Source organism: Melanerpes formicivorus, unplaced genomic scaffold, assembly GCF_026170545.1.
Source record: "Melanerpes formicivorus ecotype bairdi unplaced genomic scaffold, bMelFor1.0.p_v2 SCAF_19, whole genome shotgun sequence".
Taxonomy (NCBI): Eukaryota; Metazoa; Chordata; class Aves; order Piciformes; family Picidae; genus Melanerpes; species Melanerpes formicivorus.
In genome coordinates, this window is record NW_027142371.1 from 13749293 (window position 1) to 13776885 (window position 27593).

Consider the following 27593-nt stretch of genomic DNA (forward strand, 5'->3'; position numbering starts at 1 on the left):
TAAAGGTTATCACCTAAAACAGGTGGGATGCTGTGTGGAGCAGGCAGGCTGGGCTGGGCTGGGCTGGGCCACAGAGGGCAAGGAGGGAACTCTGGGTATGTTCACCACAGAGATGGCCAAAATCAAATGTTAATGAATGCTGAAGGGAAGGATAAAGCTGCAGCAGCACCAAGTCTGGCATCTCCCCAGGCAACCTAAAAATACCCTTCCTGACTCCAGCACTGCCAAGGGAGTGTGGTCCAAGTGTGTTTGACGAACACTAATCAAATTTGTTATCTACCCACCAGCTCTGCCAGCCAGCCAGCCTGGCACAGCTGGCACCATGTTGGCACCTGCTAAGCAGCTCTGGGGGGTCAGGGGGAGTCTGTGCTCAAATCAGCTGCAGCCATCTGCTGGGGGCAGTTGCCCCATCAGCTGGAGCCCTGTGGCACAGCTGGCTGCCAGCACTCACTTCTGCTGGGGACTTGTGGTGGCTGGGATTTGTACTCTGGATTTGTGCCTTGGGATGCCTCCCATGCCCTTCCTCCTTGAGCTCCCTGCCTCTGGTGGGGCTGCAGGCACGGCAAAGCACGGCAAGGCGCAGGGGAGAGGTCCCAGCACTGCAGCAGGGGAAAGAGCCCGTGGGGGCAGAGTGTCCCTGTGCTGGGGATGGGGAGCAGTGGTGCTGCCAGTGTCAGTACCACCGGGCTGCTTGAGCTTCGGCTGCAGTGCCTCACCTCCCCCTGCAGCCCCTCAGGAGCAGCCTCAGGCAGAGGGGGAGGTGAAGCTCTTTTGTCCCCTTCTGAAGCGAGCTCTTTTCTGACCCTCGCAGGAGAGCCCTGCAGATGGTCCCTTCCTTCCCTCCCGGCTGTGCTGTTCTTTAGCTGTATTTACAGTCGCTGCCACATCTGCTCCCACCCAGCTGGGAGAGCCCGGGGAGGGTAAACAGCTTCAGTGGCTCTGCAGGTTCTGTTAGTTTATCCTCCCTTGGCACAGCGCAGGCGACGCAGCCTGGCGTGGACGCTTCCAGCAGAACTTCTGTTTATCTTTTCTTCTTTACTGATGAAAGAAAAGAGCAAACCTGGGTCCTGCTGCTCAAAGGATCTCTGAATAAACTCCTCTTGAGGCAGGAAAACAGCAGCAGCAAAGAGGAGGCTTTGCTTCTCTCCAGGTGTTCTGCCGCGGGTAGGAAGCTGCCCTGGGCACATCCTGCTGCCCTCCTTCGTGTTTGTTCGGTGCCTTTGCTCAGGGGCTCTGCAGCTCCCCGTGCACAGCAGTGGATCTGGCCCCATGGGCCCCAGGGAATGCTCTGTGTTCCTCCTTTTTCTGAGCCTGAAGATGTAAAAGGGGCTTCAGTCCCAGGCACCCTGCAGGGAAGCAGAAAGGCACTGCTGTATTCATCACAATTTTGGATGCAAAAGTCACCAGGGCTACCTGGGACCTGCTGTGCTCTGCCCCCCCATGGCAGCTGGTACTGGAGCTGCTTTGGTTCAGAGCACTTTCTGACACCTGCAGATGTGTACCAAGGCCTGTGGACAGGATCCCTCCCCAGGGTTTGCTCCCAGACACCCCTCAGAGTCCTGGTTCTCATTCCCTTGCTCATTCTTGAGCAGGAAGATGCTGTTTAGGATCTCATTCCCTTGCTCATTTCTGAGCAGGAAGATGCTGTTCATGTTCTAGGACCTGGGTCAGGGCCTGGCTGTGGGGCCAGAGATTGGCTCCTGCTGCAGTGGCAGCTGTCTGCTCCAGTGGGGCTGGACTGCCAGGGCACAGGGCCCAGTGCCCTAGGAGAGGAGGAGCAGTGGTCCTGGCCAGACTGCACTGCCCATGGGGATGTCTCTGGCTCTGCAGCATGCCCCAAGATCCCTCTGCACCGGTGCTCTGTGCCTGCCTGCTCTGGTGACCCCCGCACCCTCTGGCTGGGGTGCTGTTTCCAGCCCTGCCTGGCATCAGGCAGTGGTGCCCAGGCACGCCAGCACTGCCAGCCACACCAGAGAGGGGGGAGCTCATCGCGAAGTTGCAGGATACCTAGGGGGTCTACAGGAAGGCTCAGAGCCAGGGGAGGGGGAGATCAGGGCATGGCAGCACAAGCCAGCACCCAGAAGGAAGTGGAGGTGACAATAATCAGAAGGACAGCAGCTGCACGCAGCAGCAGGGATCTCGGAGCAAGTCAGTAAATGCTGCAGCTCCCCTCCAGCAGGGAGCCTGTCAGGCTGCATCGCTTCAGCAGCCCAGGAGCCTTCAGTGCTCTGCCTCCTCCCATCACTGAGCTCTGACTCATCCATTTTAACTGCCCAGACGTCCCTCCCAGCCACATTATCCTCAGCGTTTTGTAATCATGAAATATTAATGACTGATACTGAAGTTAAAGAGCAATCTGTGTCCGAATCCTCTGGTGGGAAGGGCACTTGTAAAGCTAGAGCCTTCCCAGGGACAGAGGGCTTTTGGCATGGGGCCCTGCAGCAGCTGGCAGCCTGGCACCAGCTGTGGCAGCAGGAGCCTGGGCCGTGGGGTGGCACACAGGTGTCTGGGGCCAGGGGCAGCTGGCAGTGCCCTGTGGTGCTCGCTGCAGGCATGCAGGTTGCAGCTGGCTGCTGCAGGCTGCTGCACAGCCAGCCAGGCAGAGGCAAGTGGCAAAATATTCTTACCCTTTCAGCAGCCAGAGCTAAACTTTGCAGAGGGAACAGATCAAACTTGCAAGGCATCCTCACTGCCCAGGCTCATGCCTGCTACCCCAGCTCCTCCTCAGAGCTGGTAGGCAGCTGTGCCCTTTCGCTTCCCACAGCACCTGGGCAGGTGGCCTGGAGCACCTTGGACCAAGGTCTTGTTTCTAGCAACCTCTCCAAACTGTTGGCACTGCCTGCTGGCAGGACTGCCCAGGAAGGGTCTACCCAGCAGCAGCTGAAGGGCAGTTTGCCTCTGCCAGCACTGTTCCTGCAGGCAGCCTGTCTGTTAGGCTTGAGCAGCTCAAGCTGCTGACCCCCCCCGACCTTTGGGAGACCCCTCAGACCCTCTGCTGCTGTGTCAGAGGCTGTGCTTGGGGGCATGCACCCCTCCTGTAGAGAGCCAAGGGGTGCAGGCAGGGCTGAGGAGTGGTGAGGGAAGCTGCAGCAGTGCCTGGCTGCCCCTGGGGCCAGCTGGGCTGTCAGCTGCTGCCAGGGGGAGCAAGGGGCAGGCCCCCCAAGAACAGGCAGTGCCCAGGAGGAGCCAGCTCGGCCAGCTGGCAATCAGCAGAGTTTGGGCTCGCAGCATGGAGGGCAGTGGGGAGCTTGGGGGCTGTTCAGCAGGTCTGCCCTGGTAGCAGGCCAAGCGTTCCCAGAGATAAATCTTCATCTCCCTCACAAGCTGTTTACCTTCCCTGGGCTAATATTAGCGATTCTCTTCCTGTTTCCCTCTTTGCTCATGTTAACTGATGAGGCCTTGACTGCTGTGTCCACTGCTGGTAATTGAGATGATAAATCTTCCTGCTGGAGGCTGGCTGTAATCAGAGCATTGTGTTTGGATGCGATTTAATGGCTCTCATGCTGCTGGGTTTGGGCAGGACTCGGGAGAGGTGAGAGCCATTTATATGTCCCTTGGCTTAACCGCCGCTTCCGCTTTGCTTCCCCCCCAGCTGGGAGCCACAGCTCCAGCTCCCAGGCTCTGTGTCCAACGAGCTGTACCCCTGGCACGGCCCTGCTCCGTCCCTGCCATCAGTGCAGCCAGGCAGCTCCGCTAACAGCTTGCCAGCAGCCTGTGCTTCACAGCCGTGGCGCAGGCACTGCGGGACAGGGTGCCCCATCCTGCTCTCTGGCATCTTGTTCTCCCCCAGTTGCTGAGAGAGTGAGGAATAAATTCCTCCCCTGCCTCTCCTGGCTTCCCTACCAATGTGAACGTGTTGAATTCAGCATTATAACCAATTGAGCCTTGGTGTAGGGGCAAGTGCACCAACAGCTTCCAGGAGCTGAGATTCCCCAGGTGCTGCTGCCACCACCAGCAGTGAGCCTCTGGGCTTTCCTCAAACGGTGCTTCAGGCCCAGCCAGGCACCTACCTGTCCTGCATGTGGTTTGGGTGCAGGCAGGAGTGCCAGTGGTGTGTGTGCTTCTGCAGGGGCTGGATTTGGAGCCTGGCAGCAGAGGTTTGGATGGAAAGGTGTGAGCTAGTGAGAGGGTGTGGCAGGGGAAGGGCTGGATCACAGTGCAGCAATACCGTGGATCTCCTGCTTTTCTGCTGTGGCAGGGGTGGCCAAGCAGCTTGGCAATCCCTTCCCATCACTGTCAGCTCCTGCTGCAAAGCATGCAGCGTTCAGAGCAGCTGCCCAGAGCTGCTCGGTGTTGGACACAGGCACTCAGCTGCCTGGAACCCAGAGAGAGGCTGAGCTGTTGGTCTTTTTATCTGAAGGTATAAGACAGGAATATTGTCCTGGTCAGATTGCTTGCATGGTTAATTTAACTAAGAAAGACAAATACTTTAGGATGTGGCTGAAGGTTCAGACAGAGCAGCTGAGGCTTGGCCTCAGCGCTGCCACGCAGCAGGACCGTGGGTTTCTCTTGCTTCAAAGGCAGGGCACTGTCACTCTCCACACTGCCCACCGAGAAGCACCTCAGCCCTGGGCATCCAGCCCACCCTTGCTGCCCATCCTGAGCTGCCCTGCTGCTGGCATGGCAGCGGTGGGCAGACCTCTGGCCGCCCCGCCCCCAGCAGGCTCCAGCCGCGCTGGCAGGGGCAGCCGCCAGCCCCCAGCCCCGGGGGCTTCCCGCTCGGCGCCGCTGCGCTTCCAGCGTCCTCCCTCCTTGTTCCGTGTCTGTGCCGCGTCTCCTTCCTCAGCCTTCCCAGATTAATAGCATCCCAACTCCTGAAGGAAATGCGGGGAAAGCGGCGTGTTTAATTTTCATTTGGGGGAGCAGCCTGCTCGCCTCGCCGCTGTCAGTCAGGTTTTCTCCAGGCTGACATCAATTAGTTTAAAAATATTGAATGTAATTTTGCCTGACACAACATATTGCAGCCACTGCAAAATATAATTTATTTTAGAAGAAGAAATAATTAAACTAATTTGCATGTCAGTCAGCTGAGCTGGAACGCCGAGGAGAGGCGCCGCCATGCAAGATGACTTTGCCTCTCCAGCTGCACTCTGCCTACCCACGGGCACCCCCCTCTGCCCCAGCAGGGAGCTGAGTGGTGCTCGGCAGAGCCCTGCAAGGGCTTTTTCTGCGCCCTCCTCCAGCCCTGTGTGCTGGAGCTCAAGTGGGGATGGAGGGGGGGCGGTGCATTTGTGAGCGCGTAGAGGAAGCAAAGGTCAGAGGTTGGGGAGTCTGCATTAGCAAGGCTCTCCTCATCAAAACAATCTTAATCACACTTTCGACCAGCATAAATCCAGCCTGTGCCACACAGGGACAGAAAACATTTCAGAGATGTTTTGGAGAGAACTTTTTTTCAAGTGCATCCAAGTGTTTTTGTTGTTTTCACCCAGGTGTCCTGAGCTGATCCCACAGAGCCTCTGTGGCACACTCCGTGCCCAGAGATCCTGGGTGGAGCGTGGCAGCACTGGGATGAGCTCCTCTTCACAGTCAGCTCTGGCATCAGGAGAGGAACTGCTCCTCCAGGTCACACTCAGGATGAGATTAGGTCCTGGGCTCTTTCTCCTCCCAGGCTCCTCTTCTTCCCTTCTCTTTCTGTCCTTCCTCATCTTTCTCTTGGCAGTGCCTCCAGGGCGATGCCAGTTTGTTTCAGAGCTGAGCAGCAGAGATGGTTATCCACTGAGGAGGAGGTGATAAGGTGCTGTTGTCCTTCTTTCAGGAGTGAACCCTTTAACCTTCTGCTCATTTGTGGTCCTGGTGGGCAGCAGACAGACTCCTCTGCCTGCCCTGGGCTCCCTTCCCATCCCACTGCTTCCCCTTCCTCTCTCCCCAGGAGCAGCCTCATTTCTTTCACTGCCCCAACTGTGCCTTTTAAAATAATGCAGGTTCCAGGCTTTTAGTCACGACTTCTGCCTCCCTCCCCAGCAAAACCAACCATCTAATCACCAGAGCAGCCAGTCTGGGTGGGAGGGAGTGATAACACGAGAACAGGGTGAAGGCAGCTCTGGGGAGGGGGGCTTAGGTTCCTGGCTAATTATGGAGCAGCACTAAATCTCCTCTCCCCTGGGTCCTTCCCCCACCAGATCTGCAGAGGCCAGCAGTAATTCTAGAGACAAACAGGCAGCAGAATTCCTGCCTGGGTGAGGAGACAGAGGCATGAGGTCTGTCACAGCTGCAGCCTCTGGGTAAAACCAAGGCGATGGAGCATGAGGGAGCTCTGGTTTCTGGGAGCACATGAGGTGCTTCAGACAACATGAGGTCCTCCAGAGTCATTTATAATGTTACAGAGAGGGCTCAGGGTGCCTTCCTGGTGCCAGCATAGGGTAGAGCAGCACTGCAGGACAGGAGCTGTAAATGTGGTCCCTGCCCCCTTGGCACAAAGTCCAGAGTGGCACAATGGGTGCAGACCTAGCCCCGGCCCAAGGGAGAGGAATAGCTGGGGCCCCTGGGGCCCCCTGCCCACACAAGGCACAGGCTGCAGAGCACAGGGGTGAAGGGGCTGCCCTAGGCCCCCTGTGCCAGCTGGCAGATGGTGCCAGCTTCACATTCAAACTGCTGATGGTAATGCAAAAACCAGTGTGCATGGCCTGGGTCCAGGGTGGGAGCCCCACACCTCAACAGCAAGCGTGCAGCCACACTCACCTGGGAGCCACGGAGCTGTGTGTGACTGGCTTCATCACCACCTCTCTTGGCCAGTCCCAGCTGTTCCACATCAGGCCTCTGCTCACTCACCTCTCAGCTATAGCTGCTGTCCCCTGGGGTTTAAGGGTCGGGCTCCATGTCAGGAGGTGATGTTTGCACATCTGATGGTCCCCTCTCGGTGCTGCGGCACAGATGTTCATCGGTGGTGACCGACCCTTGCCACAGGGACTTGCCTGGGGCTACTCAGCTTTCCCAGGGGTAGGTCATGCCAACACCAGCATTTCAGGAGTCCTTGGAACACAGGTTGGGTTTCTTTACTGGAACAAGGTGTGGTGAGGCTGAGCCATGCTCTGTGAGCCACAGAGCCGGTCCGTGCGTGGGTGGGCAGAGGTACATTGCTGTGCCACCTTCTGCACTGGCAGCATGAGCAATGGCCTCTGGACAGGCAGAGATGAGGAGGGTTTGTTCCCTGCTAGCAGCAGATGGCATTTCCTGCTGAAGCTCTGCTGCTTTTTTTGTTTCAGATAATCACTCACAGGTGTCGAGAGCCTCCCTCCGTATCCGGATCCTGGACGTCAACGACAATCCTCCTGAGCTCGCCACCCCCTATGAAGCTGCTGTGTGTGAGGATGCCAAGCCAGGCCAGGTAGCAGGAGTCCCCCAGCCCCTCTCCCAGCTCCCCATCAATGCCTGCAATGGCATCATACTGCAAGCAGGACTCTGGACCAGTGTCAGCCTGCCTGTCCTTCCCTTTCTGTCACACTGGGAACCACCTTGCTGGTATCCTACAGCTAAGCTCACCTGTGGGGACAAGAGCTCATCCCTTACTGTGGCAGAAGCTGGTGATGCTCTGCTGGGCTGGACCCTATGAGTGGGGCCCATGAGAGGGGCTGTGGAGCCAGCACTGATCCTCACCTCTGCTTTTTCTTCCCAGCTGATCCAGACAATAAGCGTTGTGGACCGCGATGAGCCTCAGGGTGGCCACCGTTTCTACTTCACACTGGCCCCTGAAGCTACCAACAACCACCACTTTTCTCTGCTGGATATTCAGGGTAAGTCCTGCTGTGCCCTTCCCAGTCCTGCAGCTTCCAGCTGGAGCAGCCATGGGGCTGTGGGCTCCTGGTCCACCTGTGCTGGATGGGGCCTGGGACACACTGGGCCCTCCACAAGGCTCCTTGCCAACCTGAAATGGTTGGGCTGGTCAGACAGCAACTGGAGTTCCTCAAGGAGGCTCTGCCAGCTTTCTTCTCTTCTGCAGACAGAGCCAAAGCTCCTCTCACGCTGTCTGCTCAATGTTCAGTGTTTTCAGGGCTCTCAGTTTCTTTTTTGATGTGAAATCTCCAACCTGCCTGCAGGCAAGGAGATGACATGGATTTAGAGATGAACTTGCTTCTCTTTTCAACATTATGATTTATCCCTCTCCAAGGTAAGGTAAATCCTGGAGCACTGGGTCATCCTAGGGCTGCTGTGTGGGTGGGCAGCCCCACGGTCCTGATAAACAGAGCAGCTCAGAAGTCCTGCGCAGCCCTTGGCCGTTGCAGGTTATCCGGAATGCAGCTGGATTCCCTGCTAAGTGGTGGCTTAGGAGAGTGATTCCTCTGCATTCCCTGAGGCTCATCCTGTCCTCTGCAAGCACAGCTAGGCAGGGCCTGGCTGTTCCTCTGGGAAGCTCCGGAGTTCAAGGCAGCTCTGGGCTCTGGATGGCTCCATCCCCACCAGCTGCTGTGACAGAGGGGTGCCATGCAGGCGCTGGCTGAGCCCTGGCTGCCGTTTGGCTTTGCAGACTGGCAGGGGGAGGAGGTCATGCTGTGTTTGTGTGGAAGAGAGCAATTCCGAGAGGCAGTTATATCCTTCCTATTTTTGCCTGGTGCTTTGGGTGAATTTAAGTGCTGGTTGCAGCAGCAAGTGGAGCAGGGACTCTTGGCAGCTGCTGGGATCTTCTCTAGCTGTGTGTGCACCTACTTGTCAAAGGGGAACAGCCCAGGTGGAAGCCAGCAGACCACACCAAAGTGCTGACCTGGCTTGTGGCTTTTTTTAAGCCGTGTTTTTTCTGGTTTTGCAATTTCATCTGTTAGAAGTTCTGATTTAGTTTGTCCTGAGCTTCTCAGAGGAGCCTTCTGCTGCTGTGAGATCATAGTATCATAGTATCACCATAGATCCTGCTTGCTCGGTTTGGTTCAGCATTGTTAGGGGTAGTCAGAATGCAACTTGTAGCAAAAAAGCTTCAGCTCAGAATCGCAGAAGGGTTGATGTGGCTTCATGCCCTAAAAAAATGTGCAACTGGCCCTGACCTGGGACCCTCCCCCTCCACTGCTGGGGCAGCTGCTCACAAGGCCTTTGCTTCTTATCATGTAAGCAAGCTTTAATCCTCTGCAAGATCTGGCCCCACACCCAGCAATTAACTCCCTTCGCTTTCCCTGAAGGACCTTAGGAAACCTGCCCCAGCATCCCTCCTTCTGGACCCCCCTAGGAGCTCCAAGGGGCCCGAGCTGCACTCTCTGCTCCAAGCTGGGGGGTGCACCATGGCTGGGCTGTGATGAGCAGCACAGGCAGGGGTCACACCCTCCCGTTGGTGCAGCTGGGGCTCACCAGCAGCGAGCACAGAGATGGCAGTGCAGGACACAGACTCGTGTGCCACTGCCTCCTCTCAAGCTGCTCCTCCCCTGAGTGGGACAAGGCTCTTGTTGCACAGGGTAGTCCTTCAAGCTAAATGATCCCACAAACCTTGCATGTGGTGCAACACTGCATAAAATGAGTACAAGCTGGCATCACCTCCCGCCTGCTGCTCCCGGGAAAACAAATCTGTTGCTGCAGGGCTGTTCTGAGGGCGTTTGCAGGCCCTCCCAATTGCCAAGTGATGCACAGCCAGGGGAGGAGGCTGCCTCTGCAGATGGTGGCACCCCTCGTTTCGAACGTGTGTGGCGGTGCCAGCTCCCTGCCCTGGCTTCCCGCCTGCCTTCTCCAGCCTGGTGACCACCCCACGTGCTCTCAGCCTCACGCCCTGCTCCTGTGGGTTCCCTTTGCTGCACCACTTTGTCCTCCCCCTTGCATCCCTCTCAAGTGTTCCACTCCCCTCGCTCTTGTCTCTCCTCCTCCGTATAAATATCAGTGGTGACAAACTGCTGCCACCAGCCCATCTGTTTCTCTGTACAAATTTGTAGCCAGTTTTGAAACGTGATTTATAAATATTGCTTTTGCAGCCAAGGAGTGACACTGATGGATGTCAGCACAGATGGATTCACAGGGCTCTTGCTTAAATCCTTCTCTCTTTTACTTTGCACTTACTTCCCTCGCCTCCTGCAAGGCAGCAGAAAGCCACCTGGGGCAGGTGACGGTCCTCAGCGTTGGCAGGGACCGGCTCCTGCTAGAGTCTGTCGGGCAGGGCAAGAGCACCCAGCCCTAGCAGGGCTGGCAGCAGGGGAGCCTGACCTTTGCTCTGCCCAAGGGAGTGCTCCAGCAGTTCCTCCTTCATCAGAGAAGGAATAAACCTTGAGTGGTAACCATGGGCAGAAAGGGAAAAGCTGATGTCACCCAGATCCAGTTGATGGCATTCCAAAGGCATTCGCCGTCGTCTGCCTCCAAACTCGCCTTTTGCTTGGCTCTTTCTGGCCTGAGAAAATTGATCACAGAAGGATCAAAGGCAATTAAAGCCTGGAATCCTGTTCTCCTGGAAAATGCTCATTATGTTGGAAAAGATGGCAGAAAGCATCCAGGCCCAGCAACCTGGAAGGGGTGCTGGATAACACGGAGTGACACATGGAGCTACTGACTCCAGAGCTCAAGGGCTAAGTGAGCAGCTGACTGAACTCTCTGCAGGTCTCATTAAGAGCATGTCATGTGTGATAGAAGAGCTGAAAATCACAGCAATCAAAAGCAAAATGCTAGGATTGGGTTCATCTCTGGCAGCAAGGCTCTGGAGAGTCCCATGAAGTGGTGGTTGTAATGGGATCAGCATGGGCTGGCTGAGCCCCTGAAACAGCAGGGTTTGGGTTGAGCACATGGGGAGGAGCTAGCTAGCTCGGCTGGGAGGCTTGGAAGGAGCTCTGCCTGCTCCTTCAGCACTTAGAAAGAATTCTGGGGGTACTTGGCCCTCTGTTTGAGGCAGGACCTCTCACTCACAGCTGTCAGATTTAGAGGCAGTAACTGCTCTTGCAGGTTCAATGCTACCTGAATTCAATGCCACCCTGTCTGCTCTGGTCTCCATGTCAGCAACTGATTTCTTACTCTGATCTCCTGCTCTGTGCCACCCCTTCTGGAAGGTTTTTCTCTGACTGCTTCTACTGCATTGTTGGTCATCAGGGCTCAGACACCTGTGTGCTGTTGCTCCTTTGCCGAGTTTCCCATGCCCAGGGTGGGCTGGCCAGCGAGGTAGCTGGGCTGGCACCAAGATGCCCAGTGAAGGGGCATGTGCTCGAGAGGTGCTGGAAAACTCCCAGCACTCTGCTGAGGGCTTGGCTGCAGGGTAGCCAGGAGCTGGCTCTGTGCTCTCGGTAGCAGAGAGGAGGGAGGCCCTGTCCCTTTTTCGGGTGGTGGCTGGAGCTGGCGCACAAGCAGTGGCTGAGGAGCGTGCGGGAGCTCACGGTGAGCACTGCTGTCCGCGCTGGGGAGAGTGACTTTGCCGTGGGCTTGCTTCCTCCCTGCAGACAACACCGCAGCGGTGCACACGCAGAGAATGGGGTTCAACCGGCAGGAGCAGGACGTGTACCTGCTCCCCATTTTGGTAGTGGACAGCGGCCCCCCAGCCCTCAGCAGCACGGGGACCCTGACCATCCGCGTCTGCGGCTGCGACAGCGACGGAGCTATCCAGTCCTGCAACAGCACTGCCTACATCGTGTCGGCCACGCTCAGCCCCGGAGCCCTCATCGCGCTGCTGGTGTGCGTCCTCATCCTGGTCGGTGAGTTGCCCGCCCGTCCCCAGCCTCCTCCTATCCTGTCCCATCCCCGTTCCAGCCAGCATCACCCCAATGAGCGCTAGCAGCTGCTGTGGGCACCAGCAGGGAATCATAGAATCGTTAGGGTTGGAAGGGACCTCAAGGATCATCCAGTTCCAACCCCCCTGCCATGGCCAGGGAACCTCACACTACAGCAGGCTGCTCACAGCCACATCCAGCCTGGCTGCAAACACCTCCAGGGATGAGGCTTCCACCACCTCCCTGGGCAGCCTGTGCCAGGCTCTCACCACCCTCACGGGGAAGAATTTCTTCCTAGCATACAACCTGAATCTACCTATTTCTAGTTTTGCTCCATCCCCCCAGTCCTATCTCTCCCTGACACCCTCAAAAGTCCCTCCCCAGCTTTCTTGGAGCCCCCTGCAGATACTGGAAGGCCCCAAGAAGGTCTCCTCGGGGCCTTCTCTTCTCCAGACTGAACAGCCCTAACTCCCTCAGTCTGTCCTCATAGCAGAGCAGCTCCAGCCCTCTGATCATCCTCATGGCCCTTCTCTGGACACCTTTCAGCACCTCCAGATCCTTCTTGGAAGCCTCCATGTTCACCCAGCTCCTGCACCCTGGCTCCAGGGCAGGGCTCCCTGTGTGCAGGCACTGAACTGCTGACCAGCAGAGCCTGCAAAGCTGCCAGCCTGCTCCTCACCTTGACAGGCCGGAGCTGAGAGCTCCTTGCCAGCTGCCATGCTGTGCCCACAGCAGGCATCTTGCAGCACATGGGGCACATGTGTGTGCCAGTGTGGTGGGCAAGGGTGGCAGGGGTGAGGCACGCAGTTGAGCTCTTGCCTTGGAGTGCTGGGAGGGTCAGGACTGGAGCGTGTGGGCAGGAAGTGGTGCACACAAACCAGAACACTGCCCAGCTCAGGGTCTGCACCCTGGGAATGCTGCTGGCTGCCACTGCCACACAGGCACAAGCTTGTGCTGGGCTGCAGGGCAAGGTGTGAAGGTTCAGGGCAAGCACGGCTCTGTGTGTGCAAGGGACAGGGCACAGACAGAGGTGCTGCAGTCCCCTTAGGCTTAGCACAGGGCAGTGGATGGACACTGCTGCTGCAAGCCCTCTGGCATCAGTGCTGGCTCTCAGGTGGCTCCTGAGGCTTTCTGGACATCTGTGGTGCCAGCATGGTGTTCAGTGACGTCTCCTCTCCTTGGCACACTTCTGGTCCCCATCTCCTGCTGCATCTGCACTGAGAAACCTCTTTCCCACGGGGTGCACTTTGCCCTGGTTTCATTTTCCAGCACAGTGCAAACAAATTTCTGCCTAATTCCCCAAAGGACTGAAGTGCAGATGGGTGCTTTAAAGGTGATGGGATGAATGGCTGATGATCCAGGACACAGCTGCAGCTCACTGCCATCTGCTCCACATTCACCCTCCCCACCCTTGGCTGCTGCTCTGATTCATGCACCCCCCTTTTCCTACTCATCTTCTGCAGAATCCATCCGTTTGTCTGTCCAGCTGTGCCTTCATCCATCTGTCCCTCCTGTCTCAGCGGTGGCACTGCATGGGAAAGGAAGCTCCTGGTCCGCACTGGAGCCCAGGCAAAGCTCTCTCCAAGCCGGTGACGCAGCCCAGCTGCCATCCGCTAAGCCTGGCTGATGGGAAGCAGCTGGTGTGGGGCTACCCATGCCCGAGGGTGCCAGGTCTTGGCAGGGGCTGTCCTCATCCCGTGGGAGCGCAGCTGCCTCGAGCCCCCGTGCCCGTCTGACCGTCTCTTCCTTTCCCAGTGCTGGTCCTTCTGATTCTCACCCTGAAGAGACACCACAAAAGCCATCTGGCAGCCGAGGATGACGAGGACATGAGGGACAATGTCATCAAATACAACGACGAAGGGGGTGGCGAGCAGGACACGGAGGCCTATGACATGTCAGCCCTGCGCAGCCTCTATGACTTCAGTGAGATCAAAGGTGGCGATGGAGGTGGGGGGCCAGGAGAAGGGGTCCTGAGCAGAAACCCAGCCTCCCAGCTCCATTCCCTCCCACAGTGGGTGCAGAGCCCAGACCTGGACTTCTCCGTGTTCAGAGACTATATCTGCAGGAAGGTGCAGCAGGCAGACGAGGACCTCTCTGTGCCGCCCTACGACTCCTTCCAGACCTACGCCTTCGAGGGCTCAGACTCCCCCGTGCCCTCCCTGAGCTCCATCAACACGTGGTCCAGCGGCTCAGAGCAGGACTTCTCCTACCTGGGGGGCTGGGGGCCGCGGTTCCGGCAGCTGGCGGCGCTGTACGCTGGGCGCAGGGGCGAGGAGGACAGCGAGGAGTCCTAGACGCCCTGCCAGCCCCTGATGCCCCCTGCACCAGGGCTCCACACCGTGAGGGGACAGCCTGTGCCACCAGCTGGGCTCTACAGGCGCTGGGCAGCAGCACAGGACCGAGGAGCACCGGGCAATGATGTGCTCCTTGGCCACCGCCTCCCGTCCCGGGGACCTCTGACCTGCACAACGAGGCTGGAGAGCCCAAAGGAGCTGCTGCAGCCATCCTCATCTCCCTATCAGCAGTCTCCACTGAAGCACTACCCGTTAATTTAAGAAAGAAAATCTAGCTCCAGATAGCTTGGAGGGGGTTTCTGCCCCTGCAAATTATCATTTCAATAGATCTGCTCAGTGAGCCCAGTTCAGGAGAGGAAGAGTAAACCGAGAGCCTTTTGTTGTCTAAATTGTTTTTGTCACTTGAGTCAGAGCATCTGACGTGCTTTGATTTCTGTGGGAGCCTTCCTTGCAGAGGGGACAGCTTTTAACATTTGCTGGGGTTTTGGAGCCCTCTGCTCTCTGCCCCTGGGCTCCTGGGCAGTGCCCAGCAGGTGGCACAGTGTGGGAGCGTGTTTGGGTGCAGGCTCCACAGTCACGTCCTGCCACGGGGTGACTGCTGCCCTGCAGCCCACCTCAAAACATACTCCCACACACACCCCCCCGAGCTGCAGCTTCCTCACTGCTCAGTGCTTAGACCTTTCAAAGAGGCTGGTGATGTGATGGAGCTCTCTCTTTCCCACCAAGCAGGCATTGTCTGCAAGGTCCTCATGTGCACCACAGCCCTGGAGACAGATGGGGACATCCTGCCCGCTGCTGAAGCATGGTGCTATAGCCTGAGCCATGGTGCTATAGCCTGAGCCATGGTGCTGGGGAGTGGCACACCCTAGGCTGGCTTTGTCACCCCTGTGGGGCCAGCTGGGCCAGGGTGGGCTGCACAGTGCAGAGGTCAGTGCACCCTGGCCATCATTTAGTGTTGAGGAGAGCTGCATACCAGCGAGAGAACTATGCTGTAGGGCATGAGGGGACTCCAGTTCCCTGTTCTGGGGGGATAATTCCTGCTTACACCCAGCTGACAGTAAAGCATCACCACTGGCAATAGAGAACCATCCTCAGGACACATGCCTGAGGCCAGATCCTGCTGGTGCTGCTGGTACTAAGCTGGTTGCGGTAGGCTGGGCAGTGGGTCTGTGACACCCTGGGGGCCCAGGGTGTCCCCACCCTGACACAGTGCCCTGCAGGAGCTCCTGCAGCAGAGCTGCCTTGGCATGAAATCTCTGGGTTTGGGAGGCAGGTCAGGAGGAGGCCATCAGGATTGCAGATGGTGCTGGAGAAAAGTGCCCAGTGTCTGGCACCTTTCCAGCTGCTGACTTCCCTGGAGTCAGCTGAGCAGCACTGCAGCTCCTTCTCTGTTCACGTTGGAAAAACTCCCAACTGCCTCATTGATGGGTAACCGGTGAGGTCTCCCGAGGCCTGACACATCCTGGGCTTGTCATTGGGTTTGTCCTTTTCCTTTAGCCCCAGTGTTTTCTCTCCTCAGAGATGTGACTGTAAATGTCCATGCCTGGTCACCTTTTACTGTGTTTTGCTTCCTGGCTGCTGGCCTTGGTCCCTTGGCTGCAGGATGCACCTCCGCCGCTGCTCCTGCCCTTGGCTGCACCCACCCACTGCCACCTTGTCTGCCCACACAGGAGCTGCACCTTGGCTTTCACACCAGGACCAGGAGCTGCTCACTTCTCGGAGTCTCTCCAGTCCCCACCCAAGGAGGTGGCAGGTGCCTGCTGCCGGCACCCACGCCCAGCGTGCTGCTGGTTCACTGTGATGATGCTGGGGAGGCAGCCGGGCCCAGGGGCTGCTTTGCACTGGCCCTTGAGTGCCAGCTCTGGCCACGGCGATGCCCTGGAGCAGGAGAATGGAGAAGCCCTCTCTTTCCTCAGGAACGTGTTTGTGTTTTCCCTCCAGGCTGAAGAGCTGTGCCTGAGTCCCTCCGGAGCTGGCCTTTCCTCTAGCAAAAGTGTTGTGCAATAGTAGGGCCCCGTCCGTAGGCGATGGGGCCTGACAGGGTCCGTGTTTAGCAGCCCCCCAGCGGGTCCCCCCCTCCCCAGCCAGCCCTCCCGGCATGCCCGCATGCTTGCGGCTCCTTTCTGTCCCACACCTAAGCATGGGAGGAGTGCGGGGCCGGGCCGGCCGCCCCCGCGGGGCCGCCTGCGCTGCAGCCGCCGCCTCCGGCAGGAGCTGGCAGCTGCCACCGCGTCTGATGGAGTCACTTCGGTTTTCTTTCTCTACCCAGATGAAATTAGGAGGTTAATTTCCTCACCCTGGTTATTTTTGCAAGGTCTTTCTGGGACCCGGGAATAAATTATTTCCTTGTCGTCTAACCTGAATCTCGCTTGCTTACTACGTCTTGTTTCTGTTTCCTCGGGTGCCACCATCAGCATAGTCCCATCCTCACCTTCCCTTAGGGACCAGTCTGGCTGCTCTGCTGGCAGGACAGGCCGTGGCACAGCCTGGCACAGTGAGTTCCCTGCCAGGAGCCAGCAGCTGCCGTGTCTCCTTCCCACTGGCAGGATGCTGCTTCCTGTTTTCATTGACATGCTCATCACAAAGAGCTTCTCCAGGAGAAGAGTCAACTCTCATGTCTGAATTTGAGGGAAATGGACAAAAGTGCCCTTGGCTTTCTCCATCCCTTCAGGAGGAGAAGGGTTGTGCTGTGAGTGGCACAAGGTGCTGGGTGTGCATGCCCAGGCTGGCCATGGTGTCTGCATGCCATGGCTGCTCCCAGCCAGAGCCACCCTTGCATTCAGGGCCCAGGACCCAAGCTGCTGCAGCCCACCACAGGCTCCTTGGCATGCTCCCAGCAGCCTTGTCCCTGTGGGAGAGCAGCAGCAGCTTGTCCTGGGAAGGAGTCATCCTTCCTTCCTTTCTGAGCCAACAGCCTTCTTTAATGTTCTTTCCAAAGTGCATCTTTAGCCTTGTGCCCTTTGAAGCCAGGGGCAGCCCCATGGTTCTTGGTGCCCACACAACTGTCAGCAGTTGTGTGCTCCAGCAGCTCTGGGCACATCAGCCAGCTGCTGTTTGCAAAGGGTGCTGATGATTGCTGTGTGCTTCCACACTGGGTTTGCAGGTCAGGATCTTAGAAACAGGAGCTCTGATATTTCAGCCAGCTCAGAGTTGTGTTGTCTTTTAATCCTGCTGGCACCCAAACTTGAGGCACCCAAACAAACAGCCCAGTTATCTTGAGACTGGGGATCAGTTGGCTGAATCATCCAAGTTGGTGTTGAGAGAGGAAGTGCCTGCAGTTAGTGTGCTCCTGCCAGAGCTAACAAGTGCCTACCATTGAGTGTGATGAGCCTGGGTCACACAGAAGGATTTACTTCTGGATATTGTGAAAGAACAGAGGGAGCTCAAAGCAATAAATTGCCAGCCAGAAGCAGACCTTTAGTGACAAAAGAGAAGGCTTGTTGAGAGCTCTGATTGCAGAAGCATCTCTGAAGATGTTCTAAGAGCTCCAAGCCCCCTCAACACAGCCCCTTTTGAGGACATTTTTCTGTAGCAGCTTCTCTCTCTCTTCAGCAGTTGCACAGCAGCCTCTGGCTCCTTGCAGGGGAGGGCAAGAGCCAGCTGATCTCTTTTGTGTTTCTGCAGAAGCAGCCCATCCTGCTCTGCAGGCTAGTGTCCAGTGGCAAGTATGTCTTAGACCCAGGGGCTGAGCTGGCAAACCCAGGTGCTCTGCTGGTGGGTGAAGATGATGCTTCTAGGTGAGTTTCCAGAGGCAGTCCCTGGGGTTGTGGAGCACACAGCATTTGTCAGGGGGGCAGCAGGGCAGTGGCTGGGCAGAGCAAAGTGGGTGTGTGGGGAGGTGGCTGCTGTGTGCTCAGGAGTGATGGCAGTGGTTGGAACCCAGCCGTCCTGTGCCCTGTGTGCTGATGGCAGCAGCTTCAGGTGTTTCTTGGCCCAAAGGAAGTGTGCTGCAGCTGGTTTGGCAGGAGCAGAGTGTGGTGCTGCACTGTCTGGTGTTTTTGCTGAACAGCAGCTCCTCAGGTGCCCCAGCTCCTGCAGTGCTCCCCAGCCTTCCCCGGGGCTCTTGAGACCCTCACCTGAGCCATCCCCTCACCACCCCTCTGAGGCCAATGCAGGACCCTTGCCCCACGGGATGCAGCCCACAGCTGTCTGCTGGTAGAGCATGGTGGCATTTGCCACTGTCCCTTTCTGAACAAGTGCTCCCAGGTCGGTGCCCCTGTGCTGTGGCAGCAGCTGGATGCTGCAGCTCCACTCCCTGTAGAGGTCACCTTTGCTGCCTTCACTCTGAGCCACGGTGAGCTCCAGAAGGCAAGGTGTCCAAGCCTCCTCCAGGGAGTTATTTACAAAAGATGGATGTGATCCACTGGGATCATTAAGGGGCAATGAAAAAAGGGCAGTGATATCTGCACCCCCAGGAGAAAAATACATCTCTGGAAAGGGAGGGCAAGCAAGGCTGTGTGAGCCTCTGCCGTCTGCTCGCGCTGCTCAGGAGGGCGATCACTTCCCCCCGTGTCCTCCAAGGAAGCTGACTCCTGCCACAGCTAATACACCACTCCCTGTGCCCTCCCATTAACCAAGCCCTTGAGCTTCCATTAGGGTTGGTACCAGGCTTGCCCTGCTCAGCACAGTCTCAGTTTGTGTCTCTGCTCCTCGTGCTCAGTGCAGAGAGCAGCTCTCTCTTGTCAGGGGTTTCTTGCTGTGCCACAGTGCTTTTGGTTTGTGCTCTCTCTACTGCTTCCTGGCCCATTCTGAGAGTGTTTCCAGCGTCCTGGAGGTGACCTAGGCTTGTGGTCTGCAGCAGCAGGTACTCCTCCCACTCACTGGTGGGGACAGGGATGAGTTCCCAGGCAGCTGTCATGGTTGTGTGTTGCCACAAGCCAGAGAAGTTAAGGAGAAGCAAAATCACTGAATTTGACTTGGCCTTGGGAAGTTGCTGCTGGGCAGTCAGTCAGAGGGGCTGAAACCTCCCTGCTGCCTGGCTGAGCATGCCAGGACAGTGTGTGAAGGTGGGCACTCCGGCTGCCTGCTGGGACATTTCCTGTGGGACATGAGCTGCTCACATCCCAGCCTGGGCTCTCCCCTGGCTTCATCTTCCTTTTCTGGATGAGTCAGGATTTAAAGTCTGTTCTTCAGAGTTTTAGGGAGATTTTCAAGTCTGGACCCAGCATGGGTGGGCAGAGCCTGAAGCAGCTGGGATGTGTGGTTGACACAGCTAAGCAAAGCCAGGGGCCCCTGTGCAGTGATGGCACAGCCCCAGCTCTGCAAAGGGCCTGGCTCAGCCTGCCCACGCTGCTGCCCTCACCCTTTGATGTCACAGCAAGGCAGAGTAGACATGGGAGTGGGAGCTGAGTGCCTCAGCAGTTGCCTCTCCCGGGTTGTGCAGGGAGGCATGCTGCCCACCCACCTCTGCTGCTAGTGCTTTTGCCAGGCATTGGAGGTTAGGATGCCAGGCAGGTGCCCTTAGCCCTCCCTCATCTAGCACCAGTGTGAGTGTTGGGTGCTCGGTGGTTGTTAGCTGCCCTCTCCAGCTACACTGCAGGTTTCTGGACATGCATTTTTCATCTCCTCCGTGCAGAGGAGCTGCTCAGGTGAGCTGTGGGCTGGAGGAGCAGACAGCAGCCGTGTCTGAACAGAATGCATCCCCTCAGCCAGTGTTTTAATCACAGTAATTGGGGAAGTTTTAATCCCTCTTCTGCTGGAGGAAGCACGCTCTGCTAGCAGACACGATCCCCCCCCAGCTGAGTCAGCCTCCAGCAGCTTCCTCCCCGGTCAGAAGTCACTCACCTTCAGCCAGGAACCAGGCGGCTGTTGAAATCCCTCCACGCTGCACGCAAATTAGGCATTGAAAACACTCATTAGAGCCACCCCACCACGCCTTCATTATCACACAGTAATTGTCTGAAAGGCTCAGCTCGCAGACTCGGAGCAGAAACAGTGATAAAAAGAAAACAGGAAGTGCAATCAATGCTTGTAATCCTTTTAAAGGAGGAGGGGGGAGAGGGAGAAAAAAAGAAGGTACTTGCTAGTAGCTGCCAACATCTTTAAAAAGCTGTGATTTCCCTGGAGAGAGCCCTTATCAGCTCTGGCTCGTGTCACTCTGGGCTGGCTGTCAATCCATCAGCCTTCAGTGCTGCTGCCATTAGGAAGCCAGGCGTTAAGATGATCACGTTTGGCCACCGAGCAGCACGGATTGTGGTGACATTTGCAAAGTCTTCCACCACAGGAGCCATTTGACTCCAGTACTTTCTTCCCAAAAGGGGAAAAAAATATAACTAAATAGAGAGGGGGGAGAAAAAAAAGCTTTGAAATATTTTAGGGAGTGAGGCTGCTACGTCTGCAGGCTGCTGGGCAGCCTCAGCACCCTGCCCCGTGGGGAGCAGGAGCAGGGTGAGGGCGTGCAGGTGCGATGACCAGTGGGTGCCACCCAGCATGAAGTATAGGCCCTGGCTCTGAGGTGGCTGTCAGGCAGTGGAAAGCTGCGCTCTGTGTTTGCAGCCTTCTCCAGTGCCCTTCCACGCAGCTCTGTGAGGCCTCAGCCCAGCCACAGCTCACTTGGGAAGTTCAGCTCCCAGGAGCTGCTGCCCAGCCCTGGCCTGCTGCAGGGGCTGCCTCCAGCCACACTGCTCTAGAGTTCCCTTGCTGCACCTGGAGCTCACTGCTCCTTCCACTAGCTGAGGGGACATCCCCTGTGCATACCTGGGCAGCCCTGGTGGGCACCTGCCTTGCCAGCAGGGACCAGCACCCCGTGCCCAGCACCCTGTGCTCTGCCACGCCGAGGGCTGCTGCCCTGGCACATCTCCCAGGAAGGGCTCAGCTCTTCCCATAGTGTGGAGGGGATGTTCCCAGCTGTGCACTGAGGGAGGCTACTCCACAGAAACAATGGTAAACGACCTGAGATGAACTGATTGAGCTCTTTAAATAACTCTGAACCCATTTTCCAGAAAAGAAAAGTGAATCTGCTCTAAATGCCCCTGGTGCTTTTCCCGGGCTCTGATCGATAGTGCTTGCTTGCTTTTCCTCTGTAATTCACACCCTTGCAAAGGAGCAGTTTCTGAAGAAAATGATCTTCTGCAGGCAGAAATGCAAACAGACACGAGGACCAGTGAGCTTGGAATCCCGGAGCAGCGAGCTGGAGGTGCTGCAGCAGCACATCTCGGTGTCCTGGGCTCCTCTCCAGGAAGCTGCCCGAGGTGCTGGAGCGTGTTATGTCCAGGTGGGTTGGCTGAGAGCCTCTGCTGCTTCCAGCTCTGGCTGCCAGGACCTTAGCCTGTGGACCTCCAGCACAGCAGGTTCAGAAAGGTGGCTGGAGGATTACAAGGTGAGGCAGAGGCTTCCCTTTCCTGCCAGCAGCAGGCATTGCTGGGAGCCAGAGGTAGCTGTGCTCCCCTGCCAGGGCTGCACAGACCCAGCACTGCCTCTGCACGGCGACCCTCTGCCATCACGCTGGGGCCACTACCGTCCAGGATGGGCCCCTGTGTGCAGAGCTGAGGTAGCCCAGCCACAGGCCAGGTCCTACTCCCTTGTCTGCTGCTTGGATTTGCATCTGCCAGGTGTGCCACATCCCTGCCCAGCCAGCTCAGACATAGAATCAGAATCATAGAATCATAAAGTTGTTTTGGTTGGAGAAGACCTTTAAGACCATGGAGTCTAACCATTATCTGACTCTGATCCTAAACCATGTCCCTTAGCACCACATCATCCCATTCTGCCCCACCCTAGGGCTGAGGAGGGCTGAGGAGGGGTTGACAAAGAGGTAAATGTGTGGCTGGGACAGGCAAATGTCTACAGCAGGAAAGAGCTTCCCCAAGGCTGCCCAACACGGGGTGCTGAGGTCCTGCTCGACCTCTTGCCCATGGCTGCCTGACAGAAGGGCAGACTCTGCCTTCTGGAGCCCACTGCTTTTCTGTCATCTGCTGTAAAACCAGAGGATGATTTTTCCAGGATGTCAGTCTAATCCTGGGGGGAAAGCTTGTTCCTTGTGATGTACTCATAAAAAGCCTGGTGACTTATGACTGCGTGTCCATGGGTTTGCCCATCAACCCATCACGGGGGCTGCAGGCAGCCTCCCTGCAGGGCAGGGGAGCAGGGAGCAGGGGCTGAGGGGTGGGTGTGTGCCCCTCTGACTGATGTGCTGCTTTTACCACCCATAAAGCCTTTGACATATTCCTCTTGGCTTGGTGCAGGTCTGCACTGCTGAGCTCCACCACAAATGTCCCCTAAACATGTTCCACCCGTGGTACCTATAAATAATTGAGGCAGCAGGTCTGCTCTAGGCTCTGTGCTGCAGCTTTCTGCTCCTCCAGTGAGCCTCCTGGGCCTCCTGGCCCAGGAAAATGACCTTTGCTTCTCCCATTTATCATCATTGAAATGAAGGGGTTCCTGGTGCTTTGTCTCCACACTCCTGCTGTGTCCCCCAGGTCGTGCAGGATTTTCCCAGGGCTCTGGTGTGCTCCATGCAGTGAGGTGAGCACAGGCCTCAGATCTTGTCCTTAAGGGCAGCTAAATAGAGGGTGGTGCAGCAAGTGGTGCCTGGCTCCTGCCCCAGGCACTGCCACACATGGAGGGGTAGGTGAGCAGTGCCTGGCACTCAGGCACTCAGGCAGAGGGTTTTGGTGGTCTCAATGACAGCCTGCCACCCATCCCATTATGAGACAGACTGCTCCAGCCCTCCTGCATATCCTGGCACAGAGGGCAGGTGCCCTTCTTGATCTGAGCTTGCAGGCAAGGCAGCAGCATGGGACATCAGTGTGGGATGCCAGTGTGGGACCCCATCAGGTTGCTCAGCCTCCAAAGCAGGGTGCTGTCTCTGGTTAGAGGCATAAGCTCACACTTTCACCATCACCCCCCCACACACACCTCCTGTTACACAGGTCCTGGCTTCCTCCATGCCCACGAGCAAGTTGCTGCTTTTCTCCCTTCTCATGACAGCCACCAGCTCCCCCATGTCAGTGGGAGTCAGTAGCAAGCATCACATTGGGAACAGGCAGCATAACTACTGAGAGCTGGTATCACCTCTCATGGTAGCAGAAATCCTGGTGTGATGCCATCTGCCCCAGCAGCCCGTGCCCTGTTGCCCCTTGGCTGTGCCAGCCTGCAGCCAGGCTCCTCCCAGCTGTGTCACTGGGGTGCAGGGGGGGCATACATAAGGCACAACTGTGCCATGGCCAGAGGTGTGCACGGGGCACACCCTCCTTGCCCAGCATAAAGGCAAGCACAGAGCCATGGCAAGGTGTTCTGTGACAAAGAAACATCCTTGTGCCCTGGCAGCAGACTGGAGGCACCATGCCCTGGGCCAGGCTGGCAGCACAGGGACGCAGGGCTGAGCACTGGTGTCCTGCCCCCCATACCCACCCACACCTGCACAGTGTCACACGTGTGCAGCCCTGGCACATGCTGAGGCAGGCTCTGGCTGTGTGCAGCCATGCAGAAGCCTGTCAGATGTCCTGATGGACCGTGGAGGCACCTCAAACAGCAGCTGTGGGCTCTTCCTGAGCGCAGCAGTAACACAGCTGGGACCACTGTTGTGGCTTCTTAATTTAAACTCATCAGCCACGTGCTAATGAGGGGCTAATGGGAAGAGCAGCTTGCTGTTTGCCAGCCTTGCCCTGTGCTTTGCCATGGCCCTGTCACTCCTGCAGCCTTTCCTTGCTTTGTGGCTCCATGGTGATGGGGACTTGGGGTCTGCTCCCCAGAGAGCAAGCTCCAGCTTGGTGGGTCAAAAAGTGCTCTGCTGAGCTGTCTTCTCTGACTAGCAAGCAGCAGGACTCATTCTGAGGGAGTTAAGCATCCTTCTGTTGTTTGTGGGCAGCCCCCACAGTGTCACAGCATCACCCCAAGAGCCCTGACCAGACCCTGTGGCTGGGCCACCTGCAGCATCAGCACAGCCCCTTCTGCCCCACAGCCCCAGGACAGCCACGCTCCCGGGACCCTCCTCACTTGTGTGGCCTACATCAGCACCCTGATCTACCCCACCATGCCAGATGGTCTCTGGAAAGCAGAAGAGTGGCAGCCCTGGATGCTTTGGCCACAGCTCAGTAGCTTTTTGTCACCTGCACATCTGTCCTGGCTTGTGTGGCTGTGCTGCTTGGTGCTGGAGCAGCTCTGCGTGGGGAACCCCCAGCTCCGCAGGGATGCTGCAGATGTTGCAGGACAGGAGGAGCTCGAGGACAGTCAAGGCTGCTGCCTCTCCCCCACACACACTTACAGGTACACAGCAAGACCTTGTCCTTTGGGATGCAGCAGGGACCTGGTAGTGCTGTTGGGCACGGCTGGTGGATGGGCAGCCTGAAGGGTGCCAGCAGGAGTGAGAGCTGTTGGCTCCACGCTGGCAGCATCCCTGGAGCTGCCTCTCCCAGCCCAGTCTCCCCAGCCCCATGTAGCACCAATCAGACATTTATCAGGGTTAATGAAGCGTGCAACAAACACACAGATGAGGAAAAGCAAGCAGCAAGAAAACAATAGATGGGAGCAGGGCTGTGGGGTTTGTGCAGGGGGGGCCACGCGTGCCCTTGCTGGCTGCAGCTGCACTCGAGCAGTGCCCCCTGGGTGCTCCTGAGCACCTGCACAGACACCCAGCAGCGCTGCTGGGTGCTCACCATCACCTCCCTGTGCACACAGGCACACAGGAGGAGAGCTCAGCCACCCATGTTTAAGAGAAGCCATGAGGCACTAGCACTTACACCCTGTTTGCATAATCAGTGAAAAGTTGTGGCTGCTCAAACCCCAATCATTAATTACCCAGCATATGTTTTTTGTTTGCTTAATTCCTTCCTTTTCCTTTTTTTTTTTCTCCTTTTCTCCATTATAGGCTAAGCTGTTATCCTGCTTACTCAGCAAAAACTCCTCAGTGTTCCACCAGGGCGAGATGTGCAATAAATATGCACTTATTAAGTGTGCATTACAACCACACAAGCTGGGAGAAGTAATAACAGGCCCAACAAAAAGCTGAAGTGTTTATGCATGTACCTAGGGCCACTTTAGCTATTTATTTTCAGAAAGAAATTAAATTAGATAGCTTGATAGCTCTTGGTGTGATTATGGAGGGAATTTCCAGAGGGCCCAGCCTGTCAGGTGGAGGGGTGTGTGATGGGACAAGCTTACGCTGAGGAGGGGCTGCGGGCATCCTGCCAGGCTGTGCTTGCAGGCAGGGCCCTCTGTCAGGGCAGGGATGGCCCTCAGTGTGGTGTGCTGCCCCTCGGTGTGGTGCAATGCCCCTTAACGTGGCACAATGCCCCTTGGTGTGGGCAGACACCCTGCAGCGCCCAGCTCGCCTGCCCAGCCAGTGGGCACAGTGGGCAGGGAGGACACTGCCCATGCCAGCACCGTGCAGAGATGCTTTGTGGGGAGCACAACACCTAGAGAAAAACTCCTGGGATGTGGAAGAAGAGCTTTCCCAGAAAAACTGCCATTTAAGCCCGTTTTGCCCTCGGAAGCGTGGCAGGGTCTTTGTCGTCGTCGCCGTTCTTTGCAGGCGCTGGTAGGCAGCAGCCTGGGCACCTGCGAGGGGCAGGCAGCGGGGCACAGCCGGAGCCCTCCGCCCTCCAGCCGTCACCGCCCGGCGGGAGGCCCAACAATTAGTGAGCGACCTGATTAGTGCTGATTGCGCCCCTCCAACACCCCCGAGCCCGGCGCTGCCTGCAGAGCTGCTGACGCTGCCCGCCGCGACTGCGCACCGGCCCCAGGGGCGATCGCAGGGCACGGCGAGGACCACCGGGCTTGGGCGCACCTAGCCGGGGGCATCGAGTCCAGGGGCCAGGACTGCCTACAGCCCCCCCGCTCCCCGGGGACCAGCTTCCCCTTGCGCCTGCCCCCTCGGTGCCTGATGTGCCCTGCGCCTGCCCTGCCGGTTCCCGACCTCCCGGAGCCCTTAACGGTAGGATTTTTAATTAGCAGGGGGGACGTGCGAGTTTTGCGGTATCAGCACGGGGGAGTGGTGGCGAGCTGCTGGGCACCAGCCTGGCACCTCCAGTCACTGTGTCCTTTAATCACGGCTGGTGACACTCCCTCGGTGCCCCCCAGCGGGGCAATGGGGTCCCTAGACCCCATCCTGCCGATCCCCTGGGCACAGGCGCGGTCTGCTCTGCTCCTCCCTTGGCACAGACCTTCCCTAACCACAAGGAAACGCTGCCCAGCTGCCTTCCCAGGAGGCAGAGGCGTCTCTTGGAGACATGCCCTGCGCCTGCCCACGCACATCCCGTGCTGTGCCGATGCTTGATCAGGCTGTGCCCTCCGGCAACCTCCTCCACTGAGGGCTTTAGAGGGACCAGCAGCTCCCAGACACGGGAAATGCTGTTTGCTGGCAGAGGGAGTGGCAGGAAAACTGCCTCTGCCTGTGGCACGGCTGGGCTGGGAGCGAGCATGGGGCTGAGGGCGGGATGTGCCGGCTTGGCAAGAGGAGCTAAGAGGCACCGCTCTCTGGTGAAACAGGAGGGAGCACAGCTCAGCAATTAGAGCACAATTAGCTCAAGCAGCAGGCTGATTGTAAATTGCAGCTCTGAGCCAGCTACAAGCACAGAGCAAACGGCAGGCAGGAGATCTGCAGCCCTGCTGCCTGTGCCCGGGGCCGAGCTGGAGGTGCAGGGCCACAGTCCCCAGCATTCTCCCTGGGGTCTTCTGGCACCCAGCCCTGCTCCCCCACCCCAAGAGGCCGCTGTGGGCACAGCAGAGGTAGTGAGGAGTCCCGCGGGCGTGCTGTGCCATGGTTTCTCTGTGGGAGGGCAGCCGGGAGCAGCCCTGGTGGGCGTTGTTGGCCATGCCGGGGCTCTGGGGCTTGGCCACAGCACTGGCTGCTGGCTCAGGGCCTGGGATGAGCAGTGCCACTGGTGGCCTTGTCATGGAGCCCCAGACCATGCTGCCAGGGTGCAGTAGCCTCGCTGTAAAGCTGGCAGTGGCTCCCCTCATCCTGCAGCCAGTGTGGGGACCAGCTGGGGGGTGTGCACCTTGCAGCAAGGGGACTCTGTGTGCCCAGTCCTGTGGTGCCAGAGGGGGACAGGGCTGAGTGAGGGCTCCTTGCAGGAGCTGCTGCAGCCAAGCAGAGGAGTCTTGAGCGTTTTGCTGCCAAGGGGACAAGTGGCAATTAAAGCCCTGGGTATGACCCTGCCTTGAGCAGCCTGTTCCCAGCTGCCATCCCAGGAAACTGGGAGTGTGCAGGATGCCAGTGCTGATCCACCTGGAGTGAACAGGACACACACCCCAGGTGACAGGGGGGGGCCCTGTTTGGGGGCTGTCCTTCCTGTGCTAGCAGAGGTCCTTGTGCAGAGCGTGGCAGCCCTGCTGCTTCATCCCACCACAGGGATCTGGCAAGGCTCCTGTGCAGCCCTGAGGAGGGGCAGGATTCCAAGGATCCTGTTCTGGAGCCCCACATGCTGGCTCTGCTGAGGGAACCCATGGCACCACTGCAGGAGGACACAGTGCTGCCCACAGGGCTTGTGGCAGCACTGTTCATGGGGACATCACCCTTCTGAGAGATGCCCGGGGTGCAGCTCCCAGCCAGCTCTGGGCATGGCCATGCCCTCAGCAGGGTGTCCCAAAGGTCCTGCCCTGCAGGTTGTGCCAGCGGTGGGGCTGGTGTGTGTGGAGCCAGGCGCTTAGCAGCAGTTGGCAGACAGTCACCGAGCCTGTTCCAGGGAGGGGCAGCAGGGGTCCCTGTACCCTGGCTGTCCTGTCTGCATGGGATGCGGTGTCCTGGGGCTGGGGGGAGGGGGCGCCGTGC

At 57.7% G+C, this 27593-nt stretch overlaps 1 protein-coding gene across 2 annotated transcripts in view; it reads left to right on the forward strand.

Annotated features, from left to right (window-relative positions):
• CDH22 (cadherin 22) overlaps window positions 1-16233 on the forward strand; it is a 77016-nt gene extending 60783 nt beyond the window's left edge. Inside the window, exons 9-12 of one of the 2 annotated variants that reach the window (XM_068150148.1) lie at window positions 7203-7324; window positions 7613-7730; window positions 11322-11573; window positions 13344-16233. In XM_068150148.1, the coding sequence (XP_068006249.1) occupies window positions 7203-7324; window positions 7613-7730; window positions 11322-11573; window positions 13344-13882 (1031 nt within the window). In that variant the 3' untranslated portion in view covers window positions 13883-16233. Of the gene's footprint in view, window positions 1-7202; window positions 7325-7612; window positions 7731-11321; window positions 11574-13051 lie in introns of both variants that reach the window. The other variant, XM_068150149.1, reaches the window with a different exon arrangement.
• Window positions 16234-27593: the final 11360 nt, after the last annotated feature.